General features: G+C 40.4%; 2 protein-coding genes and 12 non-coding genes across 14 annotated transcripts in view; 13 read left to right on the top strand and 1 right to left on the bottom strand.

Annotated features, from left to right (window-relative positions):
- Positions 1-85: 85 nt before the first annotated feature.
- Positions 86-158, top strand: trnar-ucg (transfer RNA arginine (anticodon UCG)). Its single transcript has one exon. It is a non-coding gene; the product is annotated as a tRNA-Arg (tRNA).
- A 1,270-nt stretch (positions 159-1,428) lies between these two features.
- trnar-ucg (transfer RNA arginine (anticodon UCG)) lies at positions 1,429-1,501 on the top strand. The gene has a single exon. It is a non-coding gene; the product is annotated as a tRNA-Arg (tRNA).
- Positions 1,502-1,746: 245 nt separating this feature from the next.
- trnai-aau (transfer RNA isoleucine (anticodon AAU)) lies at positions 1,747-1,820 on the top strand. The gene has a single exon. It is a non-coding gene; the product is annotated as a tRNA-Ile (tRNA).
- Positions 1,821-2,152: 332 nt separating this feature from the next.
- Positions 2,153-2,226, top strand: trnai-aau (transfer RNA isoleucine (anticodon AAU)). Its single transcript has one exon. It is a non-coding gene; the product is annotated as a tRNA-Ile (tRNA).
- A 514-nt stretch (positions 2,227-2,740) lies between these two features.
- On the top strand, positions 2,741-2,813 carry trnar-ucg (transfer RNA arginine (anticodon UCG)). The gene has a single exon. It is a non-coding gene; the product is annotated as a tRNA-Arg (tRNA).
- Positions 2,814-3,115: 302 nt separating this feature from the next.
- Positions 3,116-3,188, top strand: trnar-ucg (transfer RNA arginine (anticodon UCG)). The gene has a single exon. It is a non-coding gene; the product is annotated as a tRNA-Arg (tRNA).
- Positions 3,189-3,432: 244 nt separating this feature from the next.
- On the top strand, positions 3,433-3,506 carry trnai-aau (transfer RNA isoleucine (anticodon AAU)). The gene has a single exon. It is a non-coding gene; the product is annotated as a tRNA-Ile (tRNA).
- A 332-nt stretch (positions 3,507-3,838) lies between these two features.
- trnai-aau (transfer RNA isoleucine (anticodon AAU)) lies at positions 3,839-3,912 on the top strand. Its single transcript has one exon. It is a non-coding gene; the product is annotated as a tRNA-Ile (tRNA).
- A 961-nt stretch (positions 3,913-4,873) lies between these two features.
- trnar-ucg (transfer RNA arginine (anticodon UCG)) lies at positions 4,874-4,946 on the top strand. Its single transcript has one exon. It is a non-coding gene; the product is annotated as a tRNA-Arg (tRNA).
- A 302-nt stretch (positions 4,947-5,248) lies between these two features.
- trnar-ucg (transfer RNA arginine (anticodon UCG)) lies at positions 5,249-5,321 on the top strand. Its single transcript has one exon. It is a non-coding gene; the product is annotated as a tRNA-Arg (tRNA).
- A 245-nt stretch (positions 5,322-5,566) lies between these two features.
- Positions 5,567-5,640, top strand: trnai-aau (transfer RNA isoleucine (anticodon AAU)). The gene has a single exon. It is a non-coding gene; the product is annotated as a tRNA-Ile (tRNA).
- A 748-nt stretch (positions 5,641-6,388) lies between these two features.
- Positions 6,389-6,461, top strand: trnar-ucg (transfer RNA arginine (anticodon UCG)). Its single transcript has one exon. It is a non-coding gene; the product is annotated as a tRNA-Arg (tRNA).
- Positions 6,462-13,265: 6,804 nt separating this feature from the next.
- mrpl33 (mitochondrial ribosomal protein L33) lies at positions 13,266-15,007 on the top strand. The gene is made up of 4 exons (XM_054613388.1): positions 13,266-13,390; positions 13,693-13,711; positions 14,076-14,182; positions 14,563-15,007. Exons 1-4 carry the CDS (start codon positions 13,369-13,371, stop codon positions 14,610-14,612), a joined length of 198 nt encoding a protein of 65 aa, XP_054469363.1. The 5' UTR covers positions 13,266-13,368; the 3' UTR covers positions 14,613-15,007.
- Positions 15,008-15,109: 102 nt separating this feature from the next.
- Positions 15,110-25,276, bottom strand: part of rbks (ribokinase) — a 30,209-nt gene continuing 20,042 nt past the window's right edge. The window contains exons 8-9 of the mRNA XM_054613387.1: positions 23,169-23,357; positions 15,110-15,438 (exon numbers count right to left, since the gene is read on the bottom strand). Coding sequence (XP_054469362.1) covers positions 15,265-15,438; positions 23,169-23,357 — 363 coding nt within the window. The 3' untranslated portion in view covers positions 15,110-15,264. The remainder of the gene's footprint in view (positions 15,439-23,168; positions 23,358-25,276) is intronic.

Below are 25,276 nucleotides of genomic sequence, written 5' to 3'. Positions count from 1 at the left end.
AGTATGGCATTATACAAAGGATAGCCCCCTCCTATTTAGCATGTGAACCCTGGCACTTGTGAAATGTCACAATTTTAGATTTTGTGACCATGTGGCCTAATGGACAAGGCGTCTGACTTCGGATCAGAAGATTGAGGGTTCGAGTCCCTTCGTGGTTGTGTGCTCCAAGCTGATTATAAGAAATTAAACAAAATCTCTATTGCTGTACACTTGTGCATATTCCACTCACATTCACATGTGAAGTCAACAGTGTTCCATTTAACCCATCCTGTTGCGACACAGACCAAGCCACGCCAATAGGTGCTCACACCCGATCGACCGTACAAACCTCCACACGTTTTTGACGTTCTGTCCTTGGCCAATCTGAGAACTATTTCAGTTTAATAATAAGTATGAAAAAAGGGCCGGTTAGCTCAGATGGTCAGAGCGTGGTCATGCTAATACTGGCCAGCCGTGGATATTCACCAAAACAATGTGTTTACAATTGCTGTCATGGGTTTGAGCAAAGATCCCCATACTTGGCCAACTTGTAAAATGGTCAACTTTTCAACAGAAATCATAGGTGTGTCTACAAAGGTTGTCATGTGGATAATACTTTATGCTTGTGAAATCAGGAGCTATTTAAAAATACATGGCCGGTTAGCTCAGATGGTGCTCAATAACTCCAAGGTCATGGGTTCATTCCCAGCAGTGGTAAAACAGAACACTTAAAATGATGTGGAACTTTAATGAAACAGTATTTAAAAATAAATATCTCAGAAGGTGCTCCTCCAGATGGGTTCATTCCCTGCAGATGCGAGATCGTGGTGCTAATACTGAGCCGTCATTGGGTAGATCCCCCATACTAGTCAGCAATAGTAATTCAACGAATCAATGTGTCTACAGCCGCAGTGGATGCTTCTATGTCATGAGCCAGTAAAAAGTTTGAGATGACATATCATCGAGTATATTGACATTTATTCAACTGACTTTCACATGTGAAGCCAGCAGTCTAATTTAAGGCAATTCTCCGTTTATGTCTTTGTACAAAGATAGCCCCTCCTATTTAGCATGTGAACCCTGGAACTTGTGAAATGTCACAATTCTTAGATTTTGTGACCATGTGGCCTAATGGACAAGCAATCAAAGATTGAGGGTATCATCGAGTTGTGTGCTCCAAGCTATTGAAATTAAGCAAAATCTCTATTGCTGTAAACTTGACTATTCACTCACATTCACATGTGAAGTCAACAGTGTTCCATTTAGACCATTTTGCAACAGACCAAGCAATTCTGCCGCACCCGATTGACCATACAAACCTGCCACATTTTGGACATTCTGTCTTGGCCAACAGGCCACCTCTGCAGTATGGCTTTATACAAAGGATAGCCCCTCCTATTTAGCATGTGAACCCTGGCACTTGTGAAATGTCACAATTTTAGATTTTGTGACCATGTGGCCTAATGGACAAGGCGTCTGACTTCGGATCAGAAGATTGAGGGTTCGAGTCCCTTCGTGGTTGTGTGCTCCAAGCTGATTATAAGAAATTAAGCAAAATCTCTATTGCTGTACACTTGTGCATATTCCACTCACATTCACATGTGAAGTCAACAGTGTTCCATTTAACCCATCCTGTTGCGACACAGACCAAGCCACGCCAATAGGTGCTCACACCCGATCGACCGTACAAACCTCCACACGTTTTTGACGTTCTGTCCTTGGCCAATCTGAGAACTATTTCAGTTTAATAATAAGTATGAAAAAAAGGGCCGGTTAGCTCAGATGGTCAGAGCGTGGTGCTAATAACGCCAAGGTCATGGGTTCAATCCCCATACTGGCCAGCCGTGGATATTCACCAAAACAATGTGTTTACAATTGCTGTCAAATTTACGAATCAATGTGGAGAATTTGAGCAGTGTTTCAAGATCGCCAGATTCATAGTAATTTTTTTAAGCTTGTTTGCTGCCAACTTGAATAAAATGCAAGTCACCTTTACTACTGAAATAGTTCAACTTTCAAGCTGTAATCATAGGTTTTGGATGGAAGGTTTTTTGCTCTGCAGATCGACGACTAGGTTGTCACATACGATTGATAATACAAAACTGCTTACGTTTTGGACGGTCTGTCCTGGTTTTATCATGGAGCTAACTGAGTTGAATGAAATACAAGAAATGGCCGGTTAGCTCAGATGGTTAGAGCGTGGTGCTAATAACGCCAAGGTCATGGGTTCAATCCCCATACTGGCCAGCAGTGGTAATTTAACAGAACACTGTGTCTACAAATGATGTGGATCTTTATGCTTATGAAACAGTATTTAAAAATAAATATCTCAGAAGGTGCTCATAACTCCATGGTCATGGGTTCATTCCCTGAAAAATTAAAACCAAGCCGTTTAGCCCAGATGCGCAGATCGTGGTGCTAATACTGAGCCGTCATTGGGTAGATCCCCCATACTAGTCAGCAATAGTAATTCAACGAATCAATGTGTCTACAGCCGCAGTGGATGCTTCTATTCATGAGCCAGTAAAAAGTTTGAGATGACGGAAGGTATTATGCTCTGCAAAAAGAGATATCATCGAGTATATTGACATTTATTCAACTGACTTTCACATGTGAAGCCAGCAGTCTACCATTTAAGGCAATTCTCCGCCGCAGAAGCCAACAGACCAGCTCTGCAGTATGTCTTTGTACAAAGGATAGCCCCCTCCTATTTAGCATGTGAACCCTGGAACTTGTGAAATGTCACAATTCTAGATTTTGTGACCATGTGGCCTAATGGACAAGGCGTCTGACTTCGGATCAGAAGATTGAGGGTTCGAGTCCCTTCGTGGTTGTGTGCTCCAAGCTGATTATAAGAAATTAAGCAAAATCTCTATTGCTGTAAACTTGTTTATATTCTACTCACATTCACATGTGAAGTCAACAGTGTTCCATTTAGACCATCCTGTTGCAACACAGACCAAGCCTAGCCGATAGGTGCTCGCACCCGATTGACCATACAAACCTGCACACATTTTGGACATTCTGTCTTGGCCAACAGGCCACCTCTGCAGTATGGCTTTATACAAAGGATAGCCCCCTCCTATTTAGCATGTGAACCCTGGCACTTGTGAAATGTCACAATTTTAGATTTTCTGACCATGTGGCCTAATGGACAAGGCGTCTGACTTCGGATCAGAAGATTGAGGGTTCGAGTCCCTTCGTGGTTGTGTGCTCCAAGCTGATTATAAGAAATTAAGCAAAATCTCTATTGCTGTACACTTGTGCATATTCCACTCACATTCACATGTGAAGTCAACAGTGTTCCATTTAACCCATCCTGTTGCGACACAGACCAAGCCACGCCAATAGGTGCTCACACCCGATCGACCGTACAAACCTCCACACGTTTTTGACGTTCTGTCCTTGGCCAATCTGAGAACTATTTCAGTTTAATAATAAGTATGAAAAAAGGGCCGGTTAGCTCAGATGGTCAGAGCGTGGTGCTAATAACGCCAAGGTCATGGGTTCAATCCCCATACTGGCCAGCCGTGGATATTCACCAAAACAATGTGTTTACAATTGCTGTCAAATTTACAAATCAATGTGGAGAATTTGAGCAGTGTTTCAAGATCGCCAGATTCATAGTAATTTTTTTAAGCTTGTTTGCTGCCAACTTGAATAAAATGCAAGTCACCTTTACTACTGAAATAGTTCAACTTTCAAGCTGTAATCATAGGTTTTGGATGGAAGGTTTTTTGCTCTGCAGATCGACGACTAGGTTGTCACATACGATTGATAATACAAAACTGCTTACGTTGTGGACTGTCTGTCCTGGTTTTATCATGGAGCTAACTGAGTTGAATGAAATACAAGAAATGGCCGGTTAGCTCAGATGGTTAGAGCGTGGTGCTAATAACGCCAAGGTCATGGGTTCAATCCCCATACTGGCCAGCAGTGGTAATTTAACAGAACACTGTGTCTACAAATGATGTGGATCTTTATGCTTATGAAACAGTATTTAAAAATAAATTTTTGGTGCTCATAACTCCATGGTCATGGGTTCATTCCCTGAAAAATTAAAACCAAGCCGTTTAGCCCAGATGCGCAGATCGTGGTGCTAATACTGAGCCGTCATTGGGTAGATCCCCCATACTAGTCAGCAATAGTAATTCAACGAATCAATGTGTCTACAGCCGCAGTGGATGCTTCTATTCATGAGCCAGTAAAAAGTTTGAGATGACGGAAGGTATTATGCTCTGCAAAAAGAGATATCATCGAGTATATTGACATTTATTCAACTGACTTTCACATGTGAAGCCAGCAGTCTACCATTTAAGGCAATTCTCCGCCGCAGAAGCCAACAGACCAGCTCTGCAGTATGTCTTTGTACAAAGGATAGCCCCCTCCTATTTAGCATGTGAACCCTGGCACTTGTGAAATGTCACAATTCTAGATTTTGTGACTATGTGGCCTAATGGACAAGGCGTCTGACTTCGGATCAGAAGATTGAGAGTTCGAGTCCCTTCGTGGTTGTGTGCTCCAGGCTGATTTTAAGAAATTAAGCAAAATCTCTATTGCTGTATACTTGTTTATATTCTACTCAGATTCACATGTGAAGTCAACAGTGTTCCATTTAGACCATCCTGTTGCAACACAGACCAAGCCTAGCCGATAGGTGCTCGCACCCGATTGACCATACAAACCTGCACACATTTTGGACATTCTGTCCTGGTCAACAGGCCACCTCTGCAGTACTTTCACATGTGAAGCCAGCAGTCTACCATTTAAGGAAATTCTCCGCCGCAGAAGCCAACAGGCTAGCTCTGCAGTATGTCTTTGTACAAAGGATAGCCCCCTCCTATTTAGCATGTGAACCCTGGCACTTGTGAAATGTCACAATTTTAGATTTTGTGACCATGTGGCCTAATGGACAAGGCGTCTGACTTCGGATCAGAAGATTGAGGGTTCGAGTCCCTTCGTGGTTGTGTGCTCCAGGCTGATTTTAAGAAATTAAGCAAAATCTCTATTGCTGTAAACTTGTTTATATTCTACTCACATTCACATGTGAAGTCAACAGTGTTCCATTTAGACCATCCTGTTGCAACACAGACCAAGCCTAGCCGATAGGTGCTCGCACCCGATTGACCATACAAACCTGCACACATTTTGGACATTCTGTCCTGGCCAACAGGCCACCTCTGCAGTATGGCTTTATACAAAGGATAGCCCCCTCCTATTTAGCATGTGAACCCTGGCACTTGTGAAATGTCACAATTTTAGATTTTGTGACCATGTGGCCTAATGGACAAGGCGTCTGACTTCGGATCAGAAGATTGAGGGTTCGAGTCCCTTCGTGGTTGCGTGCTCCAGGCTGATTGTAAGAAATTAAGCAAAATCTCTATTGCTGTACACTTGTGCATATTCCACTCACATTCACATGTGAAGTCAACAGTGTTCCATTTAACCCATCCTGTTGCGACACAGACCAAGCCACGCCAATAGGTGCTCACACCCGATCGACCGTACAAACCTCCACACGTTTTTGACGTTCTGTCCTTGGCCAATCTGAGAACTATTTCAGTTTAATAATAAGTATGAAAAAAAGGGCCGGTTAGCTCAGATGGTCAGAGCGTGGTGCTAATAACGCCAAGGTCATGGGTTCAATCCCCATACTGGCCAGCAGTGGTAATTTAACAGAACACTGTGTCTACAAATGATGTGGATCTCTATGCTTATGAAACAGTATTTAAAAATAAATATCTCAGAAGGTGCTCATAACTCCATGGTCATGGGTTCATTCCCTGAAAAATTCAAACCAAGCCGTTTAGCCCAGATGCGCAGATCGTGCTGCTAATACTGAGCCGTCATTGGGTAGATCCCCCATACTAGTCAGCAATAGTAATTCAACGAATCAATGTGTCTACAGCCGCAGTGGATGCTTCTATTCATGAGCCAGTAAAAAGTTTGAGATGACGGAAGGTATTATGCTCTGCAAAAAGAGATATCATCGAGTATATTGACATTTATTCAACTGACTTTAATAATAATAATAATAATAATTAAGCCTTTATTAGTCCCACAATGGGGAAATTATTTCTCTGCATTTAACCCATCCCGGAGGAGCAGTGGGCTGCAATGAAGCGCCAGGGGAACAACTTGGGGTTAGGTGTCTTGCTCAAGGACACCTCGGCATGTTGCCGGTAGAGGGGTTTGAACCACCAACCTTGTGGTTACGGGACAAGCGCTCTACCTCATGTGCCACAGCCGCCCTTTCACATGTGAAGCCAGCAGTCTACCATTTAAGGAAATTCTCCGCCGCAGAAGCCAACAGGCCAGCTCTGCAGTATGTCTTTGTACAAAGGATAGCCCCCTCCTATTTAGCATGTGAACCCTGGCACTTGTGAAATGTCACAATTCTAGATTTTGTGACCATGTGGCCTAATGGACAAGGCGTCTGACTTCGGATCAGAAGATTGAGGGTTCGAGTCCCTTCGTGGTTGTGTGCTCCAGGCTGATTATTAGAAATTAAGCAAAATCTCTATTGCTGTAAACCTATTTTATATTCTACTCACATTCACATGTGAAGTCAACAGTGTTCCATTTAACCCTTCCTGTTGCAACACAGACCAAGCCACGCCAATAGGTGCTCACACCTGATCGACCATACAATCCTGCACACGTTTTTGACGTTCTGCCTTGGTCCAATCTGAGAACTATTTCAGTTTAATAACAAGCATTGAAAATAATGGTCTTGGAGCTTATCAGCTCATTATACGATACATTCAACTTATGATACTATTGAATATTTGAGATGGTCAGAGGACGGTGCTTGAAACTCCATTGTCATGGGTTCAATCCCTGTTTATGATACAGTATTAATACAAATAACAATCATCAAGAATTTGACCAGGGTTTGAATCCCGTCAATGTCAAAAGCTCTGGCGTCATTCAAATAAACTTTGTGCAATCCTAGTTGTTGCCTACTTGAGCACAATGCAAGTAATCTTTACTTCTACAATAGTTTTTGAGTTTCAGGCTGTAATTGTGCGTTTGGGACAGAAAGTTTTTTGCTCTTCAGAACAACTTTGATGTGTAAAGTGGGCATTAATCCCAATGACTTTCACAGGTGAAGTCAGCAGTTTACCATTTAAGCCATCTCTCCTACTCCAACCCCAAGCTGGTAGGTGGTCACACCCGATTGCCTATCCAAAACTGTTAGGTTTTCCTGGTTTAACTCTGCAACAAAATTCTATTCACTAAATAAAACCAGGCCATTAAGTCTAAATGGTCTAAATAAATAAAATGGTCATTAATACTTACACAAAATGTAGTACATAATATAAAATCAAAAAATAAGCAATAATAATAAAGACCATAAAATTATAAAACAGTAAATGAATTCGATACTGAATAGATAGATCTTTTGTTACTGTTTGATAATAACAATATTTTCAACTACTCTCAGATCTTTCGGAAGGCTGTTCTAACAGCTTTGAGTATATTGGCTAAAAGCAGCATCACCAAATGTTTTTTTTCTGCTTTGTGAAAAAGCGAAAAGAAAAGAACCAGAGACGCTTTTCTAGTTCATAAACTGAAAGCACTTCTGAGAGTTGGTTTGGTGAAGCCAATGTCGTTCATTTTAAACTAATAAAATAACTTCAAAATAAATAAAAAACTAACAGGTATTCAGTGTAATATTAAAAAAAATAGGCATGATATGTACTTTTTTATGGTTTTAGTTAATACTCAGGCAGTAGAATTTTAAAATAAATTGCCATTGCTTATTGTATTCTTTTGTAGACCACGAAGGATAAATTTGCAATAGTCCGGCCTGCTAGTAATAACAGCGTGCATCACTCTCTCTGTGTTGCTCAGAGAAAGAAATGGCTTCAAATAATAAAATGCAGTTTTTTGTGATATGTTGCACGAGAGCCTTGAGAATAAATCAGAGTCAAAAATCATACCAATATTTCTTGCTTCTTGGCTTGAGTTGAATCCAACTGCGTTGCTAGCCAGTTTCTATCTCTGAGCCTTTGAACCAATTGTTAGTATTTCTGTTTTGTCGTGGTTGAGCTGTAGACATTTCTGTGGAATCCGAGCCTTTATATCTAAATACAATTAAAAAGTGAGTTGATTGGCCTGGTGCAATCAGGAGACACAGCCACAAAAAGCTGAGTCTTCAGAAAAGCTCTGGAAAGAGATTTCTGATGAAATTGCCCAGTGGCATTGTACAAATTCTAAAGCAACAGTCCTAAAATCGATCCTTGTGGTACCCCACACTAACCTCATACTGTTCGGAGGAGATCTTTAGACATAACATTTTCTTCCACTAAGACATGAAAAAAAGAATGCATAACGCATGCTCGACAATTTTCCTGAAGGTTGTACTGGTTATTTAGTCTTGTAGTTTCGTTAAGATTTTTTCAAATTTCAATTTGTTTGTTTCTTGGCATTAATATTCCATCAGATTTTCCATTATGTGCATCCCCTCTATACAATAATGCTAATATCTGAACACTCTGTAGCCTGCCTCCTATGGACAATTCCTCTGTTGTTTGTAGGCGGGATATTCTTTCCTTGCTTTAAAGGTTAACTCGATTGTTGGTTGCAGATGGTAAAGATACGGACGTGGTGAGGTGGAGAGATGAAAACCACCTTTTGTTATTTATTCCCTTCTTTTATATAACAGTTAATCAGCATAGTCCTGATGCAAGCTGGGGAGTTGTGAACCAGTGTTCATGCCTCATGCCTCTGACTCTGTGTCTGTGAGTCATCGTGTCACCTACTGCGATCGGGTTGTTAGGTCAAAAGAACAGCAAACCGTTGTTGTGACAGCTAATAATATGTCAGCTGAGGCTTGTTTGGAGGAGTTGTTCTATGTCTTTGTACGTGTGTAAGTGAAGGTAGCCTGTGGAGCTGCGCATGCTTAATTATACAAATAATAATCAACCACTGCTTTGGATATAAAGGGAACATTTAGATTTTTCCATTTACTTACACAGTTGCATGGCTCAACACCCCTTGAGCTAAAATATTGATTATATTTATCTTTGTCTCAATATTTCCATTTAAACAAAAAATCTAATATTTAATGTCAACAGTGTCCCTCAGAGTAAACTTCCCTCACACTGCTCTAATGTATAGAAATAATTTAAATAATGTAATTTAAAATGTAAATTATCAACTAAATACTACTTTTTGCCTGAAGATTGTCATTGAAAAGAAGTTGGCGTTTACCCCAATTCAACTTTTTTATTGTTCCAATCATGGATTGTTTACTTCGGCTTCATCTGACTTCCAGACAGAGCGTACGAAGTGATGATTCTCTTTGAAAGACTGTCATCGGTACCCTATTTACAAAGTATAGAATTATAAAATTGACCAAGTAAACATGAGGGAGCAAGGGAGACAGGATCTGTGCAAGTGAGCAAGTGAGTGTTTGAGTGAACAAGTAAAAATCTGAGAGTTAAAATGGAAATTTATTTGGCCAAAAGTACTGGAACTGTGAGCAGGGACACTAATAATTCGAGATTTAAAGGTCAGACAGACTGGCAAGTGTAAAACAAGTTTTGAGTTAGCCCTGTTGTGTAAAGCAGAATGTGAGGTCTTTAGATTGTGACCAGAGGGAAACATTTGATTAACAAGTGACCAGTGTCCATTTCAGTGCTGGTGTCACAGTTTTCAATTTTATAAGTAGGTAGGCAGTGCTGGGAAGTTTATTTTGAAGGTGGAGTCTTCCAGGATTATACTTTTACACATCTATTAAGCTCACAGTTCTGGCCAATTGCTCGTTCTCACAACTTGTACTGCACTTACAAATCTGTCCTTGTAGTGTATTCGATCTCAACTTCACTGAGTCACTGCTCAAATTCTATTTGTGCTACCTCGATTGTTTTATAATAAACTACCAAATATCAACGCTGACAAAACACTGAACCATACCCTTATTGTAAACCACGCGGATTAGAACCTGAGCTTAAGCGTCTAAAATAGAATCGAGCACATAAGTGATACAGAAGATGGGACATAATAGGTTGCAAATGAAAAGAAACGGCATGTAGAGTGAAGAGTATAAGTGCGATGAAGTGGGAGAAGTAAAGAGTAACTAACGTCCGGAGTGGCTGTGGAGAGTGCTGAGTGGGTGGGGTGGTGGTGGTGGAGGAGGTGGAGGAGGAGGAGAGGAGCTGAAGCTGTAGCTAGTGGTCTCAGCCTCCTTCTCAGAATTATCCCTTAGTGACGCAAGCTCCTCCACTCACATCCTGACAGCTGCTCCCTGCCTGGTTACAGCGCTCCTGGGCCTGTCCAATAACATTCATGCTCATTTCCGCTTTATTACATGGCTTTCCCCCACTGGGTTTACCAATGCAGCTCCATTTAGGCTCATTAGTACACACTCACTTACCTTTTTTTTGTTTTCATCTAATCTATGCACTAGTGGGACCTCGCTGTCGCATACACACTGGATCTGCTCTCTTTTGATGTAGAGAAGCTGTGAAGCAAAATAAGCTGTTATTCTTAATCCACTTGTCTCCAGCATTGTCCTTCCTGAGTGACGACACACACAGCCGGAATACACCAAAATGCACCGGATGCTCCAGAGATAACTGAATGGCATTCAGTGTTTTTATGTTGGTTCGCTTGACGTTTAAGTACTGTAGCAGTACAGTAAATTCCTTTCCAGGAATCTCTCAATTAAACATCTAAATAGATTAAAGGTAAATTATCAAAAGATGAGTGGGAAATGACAATAAGATAAGATAAAATAAGATAATCCTTCGTTAGTCCCGCAGCGGGGAAATTTTAAGTGGAATATGCACAAGTGTATAGCAATAGAGATATTGCTTAATTTCTTACAATCAGACTGGAGCATGCAGCTACGAAGGGACTCAAACCCTCAATCTTCTGATCCGAAGTCAGACGCCTTGTCCATTAGGCCACATGGTCACAAAATCTAGCATTATGACATTTCACAAGTGCCAGGGTTCACATGCTAAATAGGAGGGGGCTATCCTTTGTATGAAGCCATACTGCAGAGGTGGCCTGTTGGCCAGGACAGAATGTCCAAAAAAAATTTAAGTGACGAGAAAGTGACGTGAAATTGGGCTTTAAAATGATAAAATTGAATATCAAAGGTCTAAGAGTAGTTAAATTCAACAAGACACGTAATTCGGACTGAATCATAGCAGTACCACTGCAGACAATAGGAAATAATTATTGGATGGGTTTGATGACAGGAAGAGTAGTTTACACTCTGCATTCTGTGATGGGATATTTCACATTTTTGACTGTTACTATCAGGTAATCATTTATATAATTTATATATATATATATATATATATGTAAATTATATGGAATACTTTTCGATATAGGGCAGGCTAACATCTTGTTGTACCTGTATTTTTTTAATTCCACCACACAAAAGGATATTAAGTTACTACTCTCTGAGGGGCTGAGGGGACTTCCAACATGACATTATCTGTATCTAACCCATTCATCTGCTAAGGTATTTTGAGGGGGAAAAAAGGCTTCCAGAGTGTACCTTTTCCCTTTCAGCCCATTCATGAAATCTGAGTTTCTTCCCTGAGGCCATGAGACATGGTGACCAGCAACAACAACTGACTTTGTAATCTTTGTCCATGGTGGCTTTAATTATTTTGGTTATTCATGGGACTAAATCTAAATAAATTAAGTCGAAGTGAAATGAGATGATGAGTCAACTGTAAAACTATATGAAAACAAAAATTGCTTCAGTACATGGGGTTAGGGGTTATGAGACAGTTTGATAGCAAAAGGAAAACTATAAAGGTCACATCCACCACAGCTGTATTTGACGATCCCATCTTGGTGGTACATTCTCAACAGATGCTCATTTGCTCTCATGGCATCCGCTAATGTTGTACGGCAAAAGAACCAGGAACATGTACAGGAAGAACTCAGTGTCCCTTTGAGACCGATTGTCTGTTTAGACACTGGTAGGATTAAAATGGAGACTCTCCAACTGGCTGTACAAAACAAAAAAATAACGGCTTCCTCCTCCACTCTCAATCATTATCGTAGTCCTCTTAATGCTCCCAGCTCAGACCTTAAGTAGCTTTACACAGCCTGCAAAGTCTCCCAAACCATTAACAAGGACCAGGAGCAATAGGCAAGCAGACAATGTATATGGGCTGCACTCATTCTCTTGAGATAATCAGATTGCATAGACCTGATCCCTTACTTTCCAAATGGAAGAATGTATTCAATTCACCTAAAATCTTGAAAAAACAATGTTGAAATGTACATCCAGATGAGTGTGAAACTCTGTCAAAAAGGCAGACGATACCCACCTTTGTCAGTTTAGCTACAGCTCAACACGTAACATACTGATGTGCAAAATAGACCTAATTCATGTGCTAATGATGTCTTGGTGCTATGGGATTTTTTCCCCCAAGAATTTATGACTATTTCACCAAAATGTTAAGACACCTGAAGTTTACAGTGCAGTGAGGAGCTTTCCTTCCATTTGGATGTGACAGTTCCTCATGTCTCCACTGACACATATGCCTACCATATCCCTTATGACAGAAACGACTGTGTGCACAAGCTTAAGTCTACGTATTCTTTTTTAAAAAGCCATCTTTTCAGATACACATGAAAATACTTGAATTTAGTGTCCAAAAATGTGACAAATGCTTTCTGGGGGAAAAAGAAATACTCTCAAGAAATACTACCCTGAGCCTTCCTCGTAGCACTTATTGTATTCGTATCAGTTCGCTGCACTTATCCTATTCGTATTAGTTTGTAGCACCTATTGTATTCATATTAGTTTGTTGCAATTATTGTATTCGTATTAGTTTGTTTCTGTACTTTTGCTCTGGTTTATGCTTTTAGATGCTTGTTTAAGAAAGGAGATGCACTTATGACTTCTGGTGACTGGTAGTTCTCTTGAATACCTATGTTGAATACACTTATTGTAAGTCACTTTGGATAAAAGCGTCTGCTAAATGACTGTAATGTAATGTAATGTAATGTAATGTAATGTAATAATGTAATGTAATAATGTAATGTACTGTAATGTAATAATGTAATGTACTGTAATGTAATAATGTAATGTAATAATGTAATGTAATGTAATGTAATGTAATGTAATGTAATGTAATGTAATGTAATAATGTAATGTAATGTAATCTAAAAGGCTTGTTTTGGAAAATGTAAAACATGCAAAAGAACAAAAAAACAAACGAAAAAAAGCTATAAGCGGCTGAAGAGGTTAATGATCAATATAGTGGGGTTTCAGCTCACTTCAAGCCACTCAGCAGGGACCCGGAAGTGTTTGTCAAAGCGGAAGTGCAGACCTCCCCACGTGACTTAACCCTAAACAACATCGTTATGTGTTAGTGCTGCGTCTGTTCGCTTAAAGGCTACACAATGTTTCTAACCACTGCAAATTGTGAGTATTTTAATGAATGTAGTTATTCAAAGGGTGGTGTTCGTGCTGTGTCTAACGGTGTTAGCTCAACGTAGCCTCTCGGTCTGCTAACCTTTAGCTGTTAGCCGCTAGCTAGCGGCTAACAGCTAGCTAGCTAACGTGACATTGTCTGTGCTTACTTGTCCCTGCTGTGTATTTGTGTTTAGCTAGGAGCTAACTGGTAGCTATTAAAAACGTCACATTCATACATAATATTTGTCTAGTTTAATCTAATTAATCCATCTGATTTTAATACATCATCTGCTCTTTTTCTCCTGTTTCAGTGGCCAAGGCAAAATCAAAGTAAGTGTCACAGTCAATACACTGTGTAATAATAGTTATGATAGTTATTCTGTCTGTACATATAATATTTCAGTTATTGTGGATTCTTTACTGTTTTTATTGCTTATTTATAATACTTGTTTTTTTATCTTGTCTTTGTTTTACTATGTCCCTATACTCTCTGCTGCTGTAATCCTGTAAATGATAATGATAATAAAGGATTATCTTATTTTATCTGTCACTGGAGGTCACAACATTACAAGTTAAGGTGCATCATCAGTGTCATCATCAGTGTCACAGACAAGCTTTTGCCAGTAAAGACCAAATGTCCTTGACTGGCAGACAGGCCGTCAGTCTGAAGTTGACCAGTGTTGTTTTCCTTCAGGACCATCTTGGTGCAGATGATGAGCTCTGCAGGGACCGGCTTCTTCTTCAACACGAAGAGGAACCGTCTCAGAGAGAAACTGGTGCTGCGCAAACATGATCCATTTGGTGAGATATGAATGACCAGCTGTGTGATGTCACATGCACACTATAACCCTGTAATGAGTGTTAGTCTGTGCAGAACAATAACATTAGTTATTGTTCTGTAAAAGTTAAGAGTAGATAACTCGATGTGATAATGTTGATTTATATAATGACTTTACATGAAATGTCATAAATCACTACCATGGATGGTACATCTTTCTAAATCTTTCTTTCGTTCTAATCTTAATCTTTCATTTTCTAAATCATATCAGTTGCAAGCACAAGCTCTTACTGTGCACAAAATTGTGCCTCCCATTCTCCATAGTACTATGTGGCCTTTGCGTTGTGTTTATTTCGTCCATAACCTTTAACTTGTATTTAAAGTCGACTCTCTGTCTTTGCAGTGAACAAGCACGTCCTGTTCTTGGAGAAGAGGAAGATCAAATCGATTTGACAATGCACCAAAATATATGGACAACATAAACCTACTCGGTTTGAACAGACTATTTTTTATTGTCATGGATTATACAAGCTTATTTGTCAGTCAACATTTCTGTTTGGTCGGTTGACGCGTTGTCAGATCTGCTTGGATCTTCTTGGATCTTCCAAAAGGCCTCCACTCTCCCCACTGCACCAGATCAGCATAACGCAAACCCCGACTGAGCTTCAAGAGAATAATTATAAAAGTAATGCTACTCATTGGACCTAAACATGGCATTGATTACAATTCAGTCAAGTGTTTTGCAACTTTATATTTAAACTGGATCCCTTTATGAAACCATTTGTGTAATATGATTTATTTGGGCTACTTCTAAGGATGTTTGTCAATTATTAAACAGTTTAAAACTATTGAGATTGTCAATTGTAAACAGGCTTGTCACCTCATAGGCACCATTAATATGTCTTCTATATAAACAGTCAAATTGAGGTTAGCTTTATATTAAACTAGCATTGACTACATCATAAACAATCCTCAGTAGTTTAATAGTATTGTTCACTCTTGGATTTATCAAAAGCAGCTTATTTCATATGACAGTTGTGTTCACGGGTCAATAATTTCAGGTTTAATCCATCAACGCTGGTGTCTACTTGCTGATTTGCTGCTCTCAGAACAGTTCAGCTGGTAGGTCCTTTTTGAAGGGGTAAGACGTCTGCGTGCCAACAGCCTGCACACTCACTCCTGCCACCTGATTGGCTCTGAGGGCCATCTCCTCCAGAGGCATTGTGGGATAATGAGCCATGTAAAATGCCAGCGCTCCAATAAAGCTGTCTCCAGCGCCCTGAAAAGAAACAATATTACAAGAAGGCTTTATTAAATTCCACCTGTGGTTCAAGCTGTTCCACTGTGTAATTCTGCAGCTGGGCCCTACTCAGCAGAATCATAAAACCTTGAGTAGGCTGCAATGCTTGTTGGTGAGGAGTAATGAGATTAACCCTGAATCCATGTAAAGATTACAAGATTCATCTTATATGAACATGACCGTTTTCCTAAGTGTCATACTGTTTTGAAGAGAATAGGAACAAGGCAAATATGAAAAGATGAGAAGGAACATCTTTCAAGTCAGAATATATATACATATATATATATATTTTCAATAACCAGTCAACAGTAGGGGGTGCTATGGCATTTGTTAGATTTTTCCAAGTCTCGTTTGCTGACTGAAGTCTTAACTACTTTAAAAATGTTTCTCAAATGTACCTTGAGGGTAAGTGGGTCTCAGTCAGCTTTTTCAGAGCAACATCTGTACTAAGGGCACCACCCATATTCACATACACCCTTCTATAATGCCAGCAAAATGATAAATATGATGTACGAAGCATCTTAAACCCAAATGATTAACAGTCCATCCATTCAAGTATTTTTCCCATAACGTCAAGGAAGAACAAAAGTCTAAAGTGCATCATCTGTTCAAGTAACTTGGAAAAAATAAGGCTGCCAACGATGACGTTAAACCGTGTAATTACACAATTGTTGCTGACGTACAAATAAACCATTGAAACAATTTTCTAATCAGAAAAAAAAAAACAGCCTCCAAAAGTCTCCAATGGGTTTAATGATTACTTTTCATAGTCAGCTGAATAGCTCATTAATGCTTTAAGCAATTGTCAGTCATAACTGTTCAAACAGACAAACCATCCATTTTTCCCCTCTTCATCTATTGATAGAGAAGGAATGTGTTGTCCACGCCCTGGAGCGAGCGGAGGCGGGGGGCTGGAAGGAACGTGATGCTTTTATGGGGGGGGGCTCGCTGATGGGAAAAGGCACCGTGGTATGTGGAGACACGCTCATGTTTAACCACAAATCCCCCCCACCACCACCACCACCAGCACCCCTGACGCTGGTTCTCACAAGCCCGCTCCATTACTCATCACTGTGGCTCTCAAAAGAGTTCATTGCACTCTCTCTCTCTGAGCACCTCTGTAAACTCCCTCCCCCCTCACCCTCCAACCTCAAAGTAACCCTTTTGTCAGGGGGTAAGTTGTCTGTTGTGCAGGGATGATTCAGTGACATGGGGCAAAAAAAAGAAAAACCCCAGCAGTGACCCCGACCCAGGGCCCGCGGAAAACAGAGGGGCCAAACAAGATAGCTGGGGCAGCTGGAGGACACGGCCCAGACAACGCGTTTCCTTCACAGGCACCTAAAACTGGCATCATTCAAAGCATTCTATGTTCAGCCAGGTGATAGATAGAAGCAATGAAGGGAGAAAAAAGTGTTCGGATATGACATTTCAAAGGCCATTATGCACTCCCACCCCCGCTGCACGCCACTGGTGTGACTCCCGGAGAGATGCTGGAAAGAGTGAGATCAGAGCTGAAGCATTTCACAGGCCTGGTGGATTTCCATGTTTGAAGCCATGGTGTGTTTATGTCTCCTGTCTGGTAGCTGGGCCGGGCCACAATACAAGGCCAGCGTTTGGAAATAAGGCTTTGGTGAAGCGGTCCCACCGGTTTGGCTCTGGCTCGTCTCCCAGTTAGCTAACAGAAAATAGAACGTCTCTGTCTTCATAGTCATGGCGTTGCATCATTTCTGCAAATGCCTCTTCTCATGTTTCATTTGCGTTTTAAAATCACTTGTTGACACGCCACTAATCTACAACCAAATCCCTGTCAAAACAACCACCTTTGTCTAGTCGGACTACAACAGGGTGGGGTCGAAACAGCTTTCTAATACTAGCATTAAGGGCTTAACTTGATAATAGTACCATTTTTTTGTTGACAGTTAGAAATTGGATAAATACACATTTTGTACCTATTAGTTAAGCTCAGACTTGTATATTTTGTCTGTATTTACATTTAGACATTATTATAACTTAATTATATATTTTTAAAATTTTCTTTTGGATGAGATCTGCAACGCCTGGTTTGGGTCCGAATCACAGAGGCAAGAAAAGGACGTTAAGTTTAACCGCTATTGCATATTTCATGTTTTTACTATGAAAGCCATTATTTGAATGTATGTTGTCTTTTTCAAGTTGTGGAATTTCAAAAGCTTGTACATTTCTAATTATGATTATCTATAAATAAAAGATCCAAATTGAATTCAACTGGACATTTTCTGATCAAAAATGTCAAATCAAAATTTAAGTTGTTTATAAACCAAAAATGTTAAATTTTTACTTTAAAATGTAATTTACCTAGGATGACTGATTAAGCCTGAATGAAATCATCAGACCTTTGTCGCATTACGTGAAGTTTTGTCTGTCAAGTAGTAGAAAATGTAATATGAATTTGTGACCCAGAAAAAAAAAAAAAAAAAAAAAATTAAGTTGTGCAAAGTGAAGTTGTGGGAGAAAGATGGAATTCAAATAACATACATTCAGATAGAAGCACAATTTAATATATATTTATATATATATATTAGGTACTCATTACACCTAAATGTAAAATTACACAAAATTAAAATTATTATGGCCTGTCTTAGCTTCAATACCATACTTAATACATTACATAATATTGCTAAGTACCACCACTTTCAAATGATTGTCAATTATAATGTAATTATTCAGTTTTATTTTCTGCTCAAACAAGCCACAAGAAGAGCATACATGAGCAGCTTAATGAGGTAAAGTGTGGTCTGATTTAGTCCAAAAATGTCCCTTGCCCAAAAATGGTCCTCAGCCAAAAGCCTGGCCCATATTACAGGTAAAAAAAAAAAAGAAGTAATTTCTGCATATGAATTAGTGTTTCCTGTTACAAATATTAGGAAGAATTCATACTTACTTTGGGGGAAATGCAACACCGCCATTTGATCATCTTCTATGTTGATATGGTGAACGTGTAAGCAAGGTTGCCTATATACATATCAAAATTTTGTGTAAGGGGGAAAAAAATATGACTTGTCATATAATTTCTTAGTGAGCCAATCCACACTTAAATAAGTACTGACGAAACGAGTCTTCACTGTTCCAATCTAAACTTTAGGCCACTTGACTGTGCGGGCCACCCTCCAACCTCTCCCTCCGTCTTACTAACGTCTCCTCTGCTGAGACTGGCATGTGACGGTACTGGATCTAGTGGATGAAGCTCAACGAGGCTGACAAGCGCTACCCCCTTCAGCCCCGCCACCGCTGCCCTCGACACAGTTCGGTGAAGGTTAGATCTGGGGGCCTGTCAATCAAGTGACACAAGCGCTTGCCGCGGATGAGCTGTGATGCTCTCGCCGGATAAGGCTCCGTCCGACGCGTCTTGACCTCCGCGCCGTTCCTCCGCCTCTTCCCCTCTGGTACTCAGACTGGAGTTAGAAATTGGGATGGCAGATGAGAAGCTTACCAAATTAACCAAGAATGATTTAGGAAGTTCTCTGCAGTAGCATGCCATCAGAGAGACGCTGAACTGTTTGCTATGTGTGAATTAAACAACTTTCAAAAACGGCCGTGGAACATTTATATCTTGGAGTTGAGTTTGATCAATCAATCAAAAGCATATTTTTTCCCGTTTAGGACAAATTCAGATATAATAATGAGTGAACTTGGGTCGATTTAGCAGCATAGTGTTGAACCTATAGACATTGAAAGCTTTCCTTTTGCTCTTAGAAACCCTTTTGTATCTGGTAGGTTTTCACTGACAAAACAGGCACCAGGGAAGTGCCCTTTTTTTTAATGCTTCTGACAACAGCTTTAGTGGCGCATGTTTAAAAGAAATAGAAGAACTGAATAGTCAACACGAGCAGCGGCTGTGAGGACAAACAATGGAAGCGCACACAGAAACTCAGAAGTCCGTCGACGAAAAAAAAACAAGGACAAAAGACGACAGCGGCGCCCACACGCTTTGATTGACATGTGATCTTTGGAAAGTGCAGCGCAGAAACACCACAGCAGTGAGCGCTAAGTACCAAAGAGAGACAAAAAAACAACAGAAACAGAGTAGGGCTCTGCACTGTCTCATGCTATGAGTCTGCCGCTGCACACTGAACCTCTCTCGGTGATTTCTCATCCAGAGGCCTCCCGCGATCCTGACTCCCATGTGCCGTTAACTCCTGAAGCCTGCAGCCTTTGTCAATGAAAGGCCTCCCAGGGGAGAGCAAAGACCAACCGACGGGCAGCGGGTGACTCACGGTGTCTTCCACGTCCGGAAGCTTAAAGCGAGACTTTGCGAACAGCCGGGGACGAATCGTCTGAAGCGACGACGGGAAGACGATTCAGAGATCAGAACAATTTAATTGGATCGATTAGGGCTCTCATCTTTGATGCATCTGCTGTGCTTTGTCTCAGTCCTTCTTACATACTTTTGTGCGATCGATGTGAGGACCAGGCCCAGCATCTGGTTGGCTAAACAGCAGCTGCTGTGGCATGTGCAGTCCATTAAAACATAGTGATGTGGCAGTTTTTCTAACTGTGTCATGCTGACCTGCAGTTTGCAGGGTTTGGGGAATAGCAACGCCGAGGAGGTATTCCCTTACCTTTGGAACCACGCAGTTGGTCCTTGCATGTCTCCAATCATAGGAGAACACTTGGAGTAATTTGACTGTCCAGACATCAGCTGTAATGTCTGGTTTGGACAGCACTGTCTACCTTTTTTTCGCCAAACACAGTGGACCTCCCGGAGCAGTGGAAACCAAGGCCACCCAAGTCCTGCTGGTTCTAACGGGCGCTGGCTGTGCGTGTGCGTGTGTGTGTGTGTGTGTGTGTGTGTGTGTGTGCGTGTGTGCGTGTGCGTGTGCGTGTGCAACGGCCTCATCTAACTGTCCACACACACAAAGAAAAAAAGCAGAGACTCTGATCTCAGTGGAGGAAGCCTGCACTCAATTTAAGACAAAAGGGAAACAAATGGAAGAAGAGGGGAGTGATGGGGGAGACCCACAGTAGATGATCTACTTTGTTGTTCATCCGGATTCACCACCCTGACTCAACCCATTATTTGCTCGTGCCATGTAAGATGTGTTTTTTGTCAGACAGCTGCTGGAGGAGCAGATGATGAAATAGTCGCAGTAGAGGGATGATTTAGCAGCCATGTTGGCACATCACTGAGCCGAGCGCGATCAATCAAAGAGAAGCGTTCCATCTGGGGCGGGTCGCATCCAGAATCGGAAGGTAGACTTGTTTTGGTTCCGAGCAGCTGCGAGTCACGCCATCCGCAGAGCCCCAGCCGTACAGAAGCCTATAGCTGAAATAGCGAGAAACCGCAAGTGAGTCACTGTGTTGATATCGAGAGGAATCGCAGCCACAGAATACGGCCTCCATTCACAGCCCGATACCAGTAGGACTGGGGAGGGAAGGATCAATCCTGGTGATGACAAGTCTCGGCACAAGTCTCAAAAACATTTCTGCTGCTACCGCTGGAGAAAAAACAATCAAAGCGGTGAGTAACAGAAGAGGTAATCATAACTAAAGAGGGCCTGTGTTGTCAGAACGAGCTCACAGAAGTGAAAAATAGTCTTGATAACAACCTGTTGTTTAGTTTTTTCCCTTCTCTCCCCAGTAAAAAAAAAGAAAAGAAAGGGCCTTACTGGAAGAGGGGATTATGATGTCCAAAAGAGTTAAACACCCCAGAATTTATGGGCCTATCAAAGAACAGAAGGGGTGGAGGTGGGGGAGGGGGGGACATGCAGCAGGCCCGACCACAGCTTTCTGCTGACTGATGCAAGCCCAGGAGGTGAGTCACAGGAGTGGAGAAGGGGAAGGGTAGGGGTTGATGGGTAAGTGCTCCTGAGGAGGGTGGGGGGGCTGCTGGGAAGGTGAATGAGGGTGGCGATGTGTGTCCGCTTCGAAATGAGGGGGATTTTGGGGGGGGCCGTGTTGGAAGGTCGCTAACCGTTCAAGGAAGTGAGCCCTTTTGTTTTTGAAGCGCCAAAGTGAAACGCTGCTGTTGTGTCTGAAAACTCCAAACACACACACACACATCCGACACTCAGTTCTTTTTTTAACAGCCATTCTTCTCTGCTTTTTCCCCTGAGTTTCATTTATTATCTCATGCGGCTTTTTGTGTAAAACTGAGAGTGCATGCTTGTAATTGTTTTACTTTACAGTTTTTACAATGATCCATGATGAACAGCCTTTGGAAACTATAGCACCATAAAAAAGCCCCTAGGGGAACCATTCAGTAAAATAATCCATTACAAAAACATTTAAAACAGTCTTTAATCAAACCTGGTTAGGACAAAGTGGTGATTAACACCTCGGTGCTATGACGTGTTTGTTCCCACATAAAAAAGAAAAACCTTAGAGAGAGGAAACGCAAACATCTAGCCGAGGCTTTCTGTGAGAAAAACCAAGCCACAGAGGCCGGTGTGAAATGAGTCAAGCGTCACCGGCCTCTTTTAAAAGATTAGAGTCCTCCTTTTAGGAGGGGAAACAGCCGGTGGTCACCACATCCACGATGATCTCAAACCGTTTCGCTTGAACAAGACACAGATCTGTTGCTCCACTAGAGCTCACAGTACCACGGGCACCAGATGAATGGGCAGATAAGAATAAGAATTTTGTTGTCGAATCCGCAGATTTTTCTGCAAAAAAATTATGTTCCTTTTGTTATTGCTGTAAGAACAATTTTAACGATATTCCTTCCAGTGAGAAGTGGGCTGGTTATCATCATTTTCCATAAAACCATTTTCCTTTTCACTAAAACCATGACTGCCATCACCTTCCTCTCAGTCATAACCTATTATACAAAAATATACATACATGTGGAAATGTTTTAAATAGTCAAACTTTTCTTTAAATAATTATTACCTGAAGGATATTTATTATATATTATATATATCCTTAATAGTTATATATTTAGAATAATATAAAATATCACAAAAAGATAACATTACATTATCTATTTTTTTAATTTATATATTCTTTGTAATATTCTATAAATACATTTCCCTCTCTAGTCTGAAATGGTTCCAGCTTCTTATATGATATGAAAATCTAGAGATTTCTCTCGCTAATATCACTGCAAATGAGATACCTTTGAGCTTATTGTGATGGGCATTTTTACAATCTTCTGACATTGTGTAGAATAAACAATGAATGAAATAATCAGAATCAGAATCTGTCTAACATGCTTACATGCTCACAATGACAATGCTAAACATGCTGATTTTAAACAAATCATAGATAATCACAATAGTTGTTGAACAATTACCCGATGATAGACTAATTGCCTAACAGTTTCAGCTCTATAAAACAGTATTGGACAAATAAAAAATAAAAAAGACCTGAGGATGGCCCAAGATGAAAGGTTAATGGATCACCAAAGTAAATATAGTTTGTCCTTAAAAACCCCAAACTCATGGTGGCACTAGGAGAAAAGTCAGGGGATCATCAAAGTCGGCATGATCTATCCTCTGGGGACCATGACGTCTATATGTAATTTAATGGCACTAGCTGTTGCGATATAACAGACAGGACCGAAGTGGTGGCCTGACCAATTAACTGACTGATTACGGGATTCCCAAGGCCCAGCCGCTAGCATGGCTAATGTGCTAATTTCACTACCTTCTGAAATTTTTTGAGCTAAAATGACAAAAACGAATAATTGAAAAAGGATTACAATATAATTGTATGTATCATGTCACGCTCACCGTAGTGTCCACAGTTGCGACCGCGGTAGTTTGAACATGCTTTGAGGTAGACCCCTCTGCCTTGACAACCACACAGCCTTGGGGTCCCAAAGTGATGATGACTGACCCACAGCCGCGCTTCAGCAGCTCCCGGCCGACCCGATGTGCATCCTCCACATTAGCTACGGAGGAACCAGTCAGCAGCTCAGCCTGTATGGAGACCAAAGGAGCCGAGGTAAGACACTGAAGACATGCAGCACTGTGTAATCACACATAAAAATATGTGATTACACTTTTAAATTCATATAATTTAGTATAAGATGAGAATGGAATTTTATGCCAAATTTTTTCTAAATGATTTCTTAGACATTTTCTTCTAAACAAGTCTTCGTTTATGGGTCCGTGAGCAAAGTTAATCAGAAGTTAGGAATTTAAATTAAATAAAGGGCGAAACCAGCACTAGAGTGGGGATACTGGGTGGATGCATTATGGAAATTCCCCAGGGCAAACACCCAGAACCTGTTTATAACATGAAAGAAGTCAAAGCAAGGCCCTGAATTCTTGCCTTTAAAAAAAAAAGATTAAAAGCTTGCCTATCTAAAAAACACAGTCACAACCATTTACTACATCCAAGGATCCCTAATTAGTCGTCTATTGCGAGTCTTTTGCTTACTTGCTTTAGCTATCTGTTTCGTATTAAGGGTCCTGTGATGAATCAGCTCTTAATTACACAGCCACTGTGGTCAGACGGACTCAAACACATTCGGTCTGTTAAGGCTTTTGCTGGATCCGTCAGCAGTCTGCAGGCCAAACATTTTCAAAGAGTAGAATCTCTGACTACGCTGGTTCATCTGGCTCCAATATGACTAAACAGTGACAAAGCAGGAATCCACAGCTGATGTTAGAGGAAACTTCAAGGAAAACTCGAGAACCACAGCCGTTCTCTCCAGAATAAATGACAGCCTCGATAAAGATGAGCCACAGCTCTCTGGTGATTAAAGGCAAGTTTATTTGCAAGCGTCACTGAGAGAAAGTTATGTGTAATGCAATTAATGCGACGCCAAACCCTGCAAGATTAAATACTATCACATTATGTATTAAAAATTATAAATATATGTATTTTTTGTGTTTATCATTTCGAACATTTTCTTACTATTCGTCTTTTAAAAAAGTTGTATTTTTTTTGCTACTAATAGTATTTAGTTGCTTTGGCTCAGTTTTTAAAAGTTTGAATGTGCTAAATTATTCTCCTTAAACACAACATGCTGTCCTTACAAATCACATGCTCATTCATCAAAATGCACCTTATATAAGGTTTAGGGCGTATTATTATGTTTCACGTGTCTGCAGGCATTTGTCTTTATTTCCCCTGTTAAGTGGCATTGCAACATAATTGCTAATAACTTTAAAACCATAGCCACGCATTTCATTTAAATAGTGCAGGAAAAAATGTGTTTGTTTTCCTTTTGATTACTGTCAAAATGCTACAATGTACTAAGTGTATGTCAGAGTAGTGCAGTTAAAATCATTTTTACTCTATCATATTGAATACTGACATCTGCAAAAACTCTTCAAAAAATGTCTTTAGTTTCTATGAAAGAAAAAAAAAAGACTACTGCAGAGTAAGTCACTGTTTGACAAAATTATTTGATAATGACAATTTTATTTTCCAATGTTACAATAATGAAATTATTTTGTTTAAACTGATTCTAGTTTTATTTTCTTGGCCATGTCAACAAATCATTGAGAGTGTATCATTTTGAGATAAGTGTCCTGCAAATTGTAAAATTAAGCCAAAGAAATGGTAATTTTCTGTAATGTATTTTTTTTCCTATTTGACCATTTCTTTCCTCTTTTACTCTCATCCCTTACACACCTCTACATACAGACTGATAGACATAGCCCTGCACACACTAAATATATGATAGAACATTATTTTATTTTTTTACTCCTGTAAGGGTTTTCATTAATAAGTACAAATGACAAGGACAAACAATGTTCAAACTCCCCTCACTTCCCCAGACCCTTCCAATAACCCAATGACATAACATTATTAATAACGTACTACTGACAAAAGATGAATGACATAAAACCACACAGAAGTAGTGCCAAAACAAAAATATACAAAC

The sequence above is a fragment of the Anoplopoma fimbria genome, chromosome 15 (assembly GCF_027596085.1).
Source record: "Anoplopoma fimbria isolate UVic2021 breed Golden Eagle Sablefish chromosome 15, Afim_UVic_2022, whole genome shotgun sequence".
Taxonomy (NCBI): Eukaryota; Metazoa; Chordata; class Actinopteri; order Perciformes; family Anoplopomatidae; genus Anoplopoma; species Anoplopoma fimbria.
This window is presented reverse-complemented; position numbering and strand designations above follow the sequence as displayed.

Bases quoted from the DNA above. Each gene is read 5' to 3' on its own strand.
- mrpl33 (XM_054613388.1), top strand. From the start codon at position 13,369: ATGTTTCTAACCACTGCAAATT. The intron at 14,183-14,562 runs GTGAGATATGAA...CTGTCTTTGCAG, and splicing joins GCGCAAACATGATCCATTTG to TGAACAAGCACGTCCTGTTC.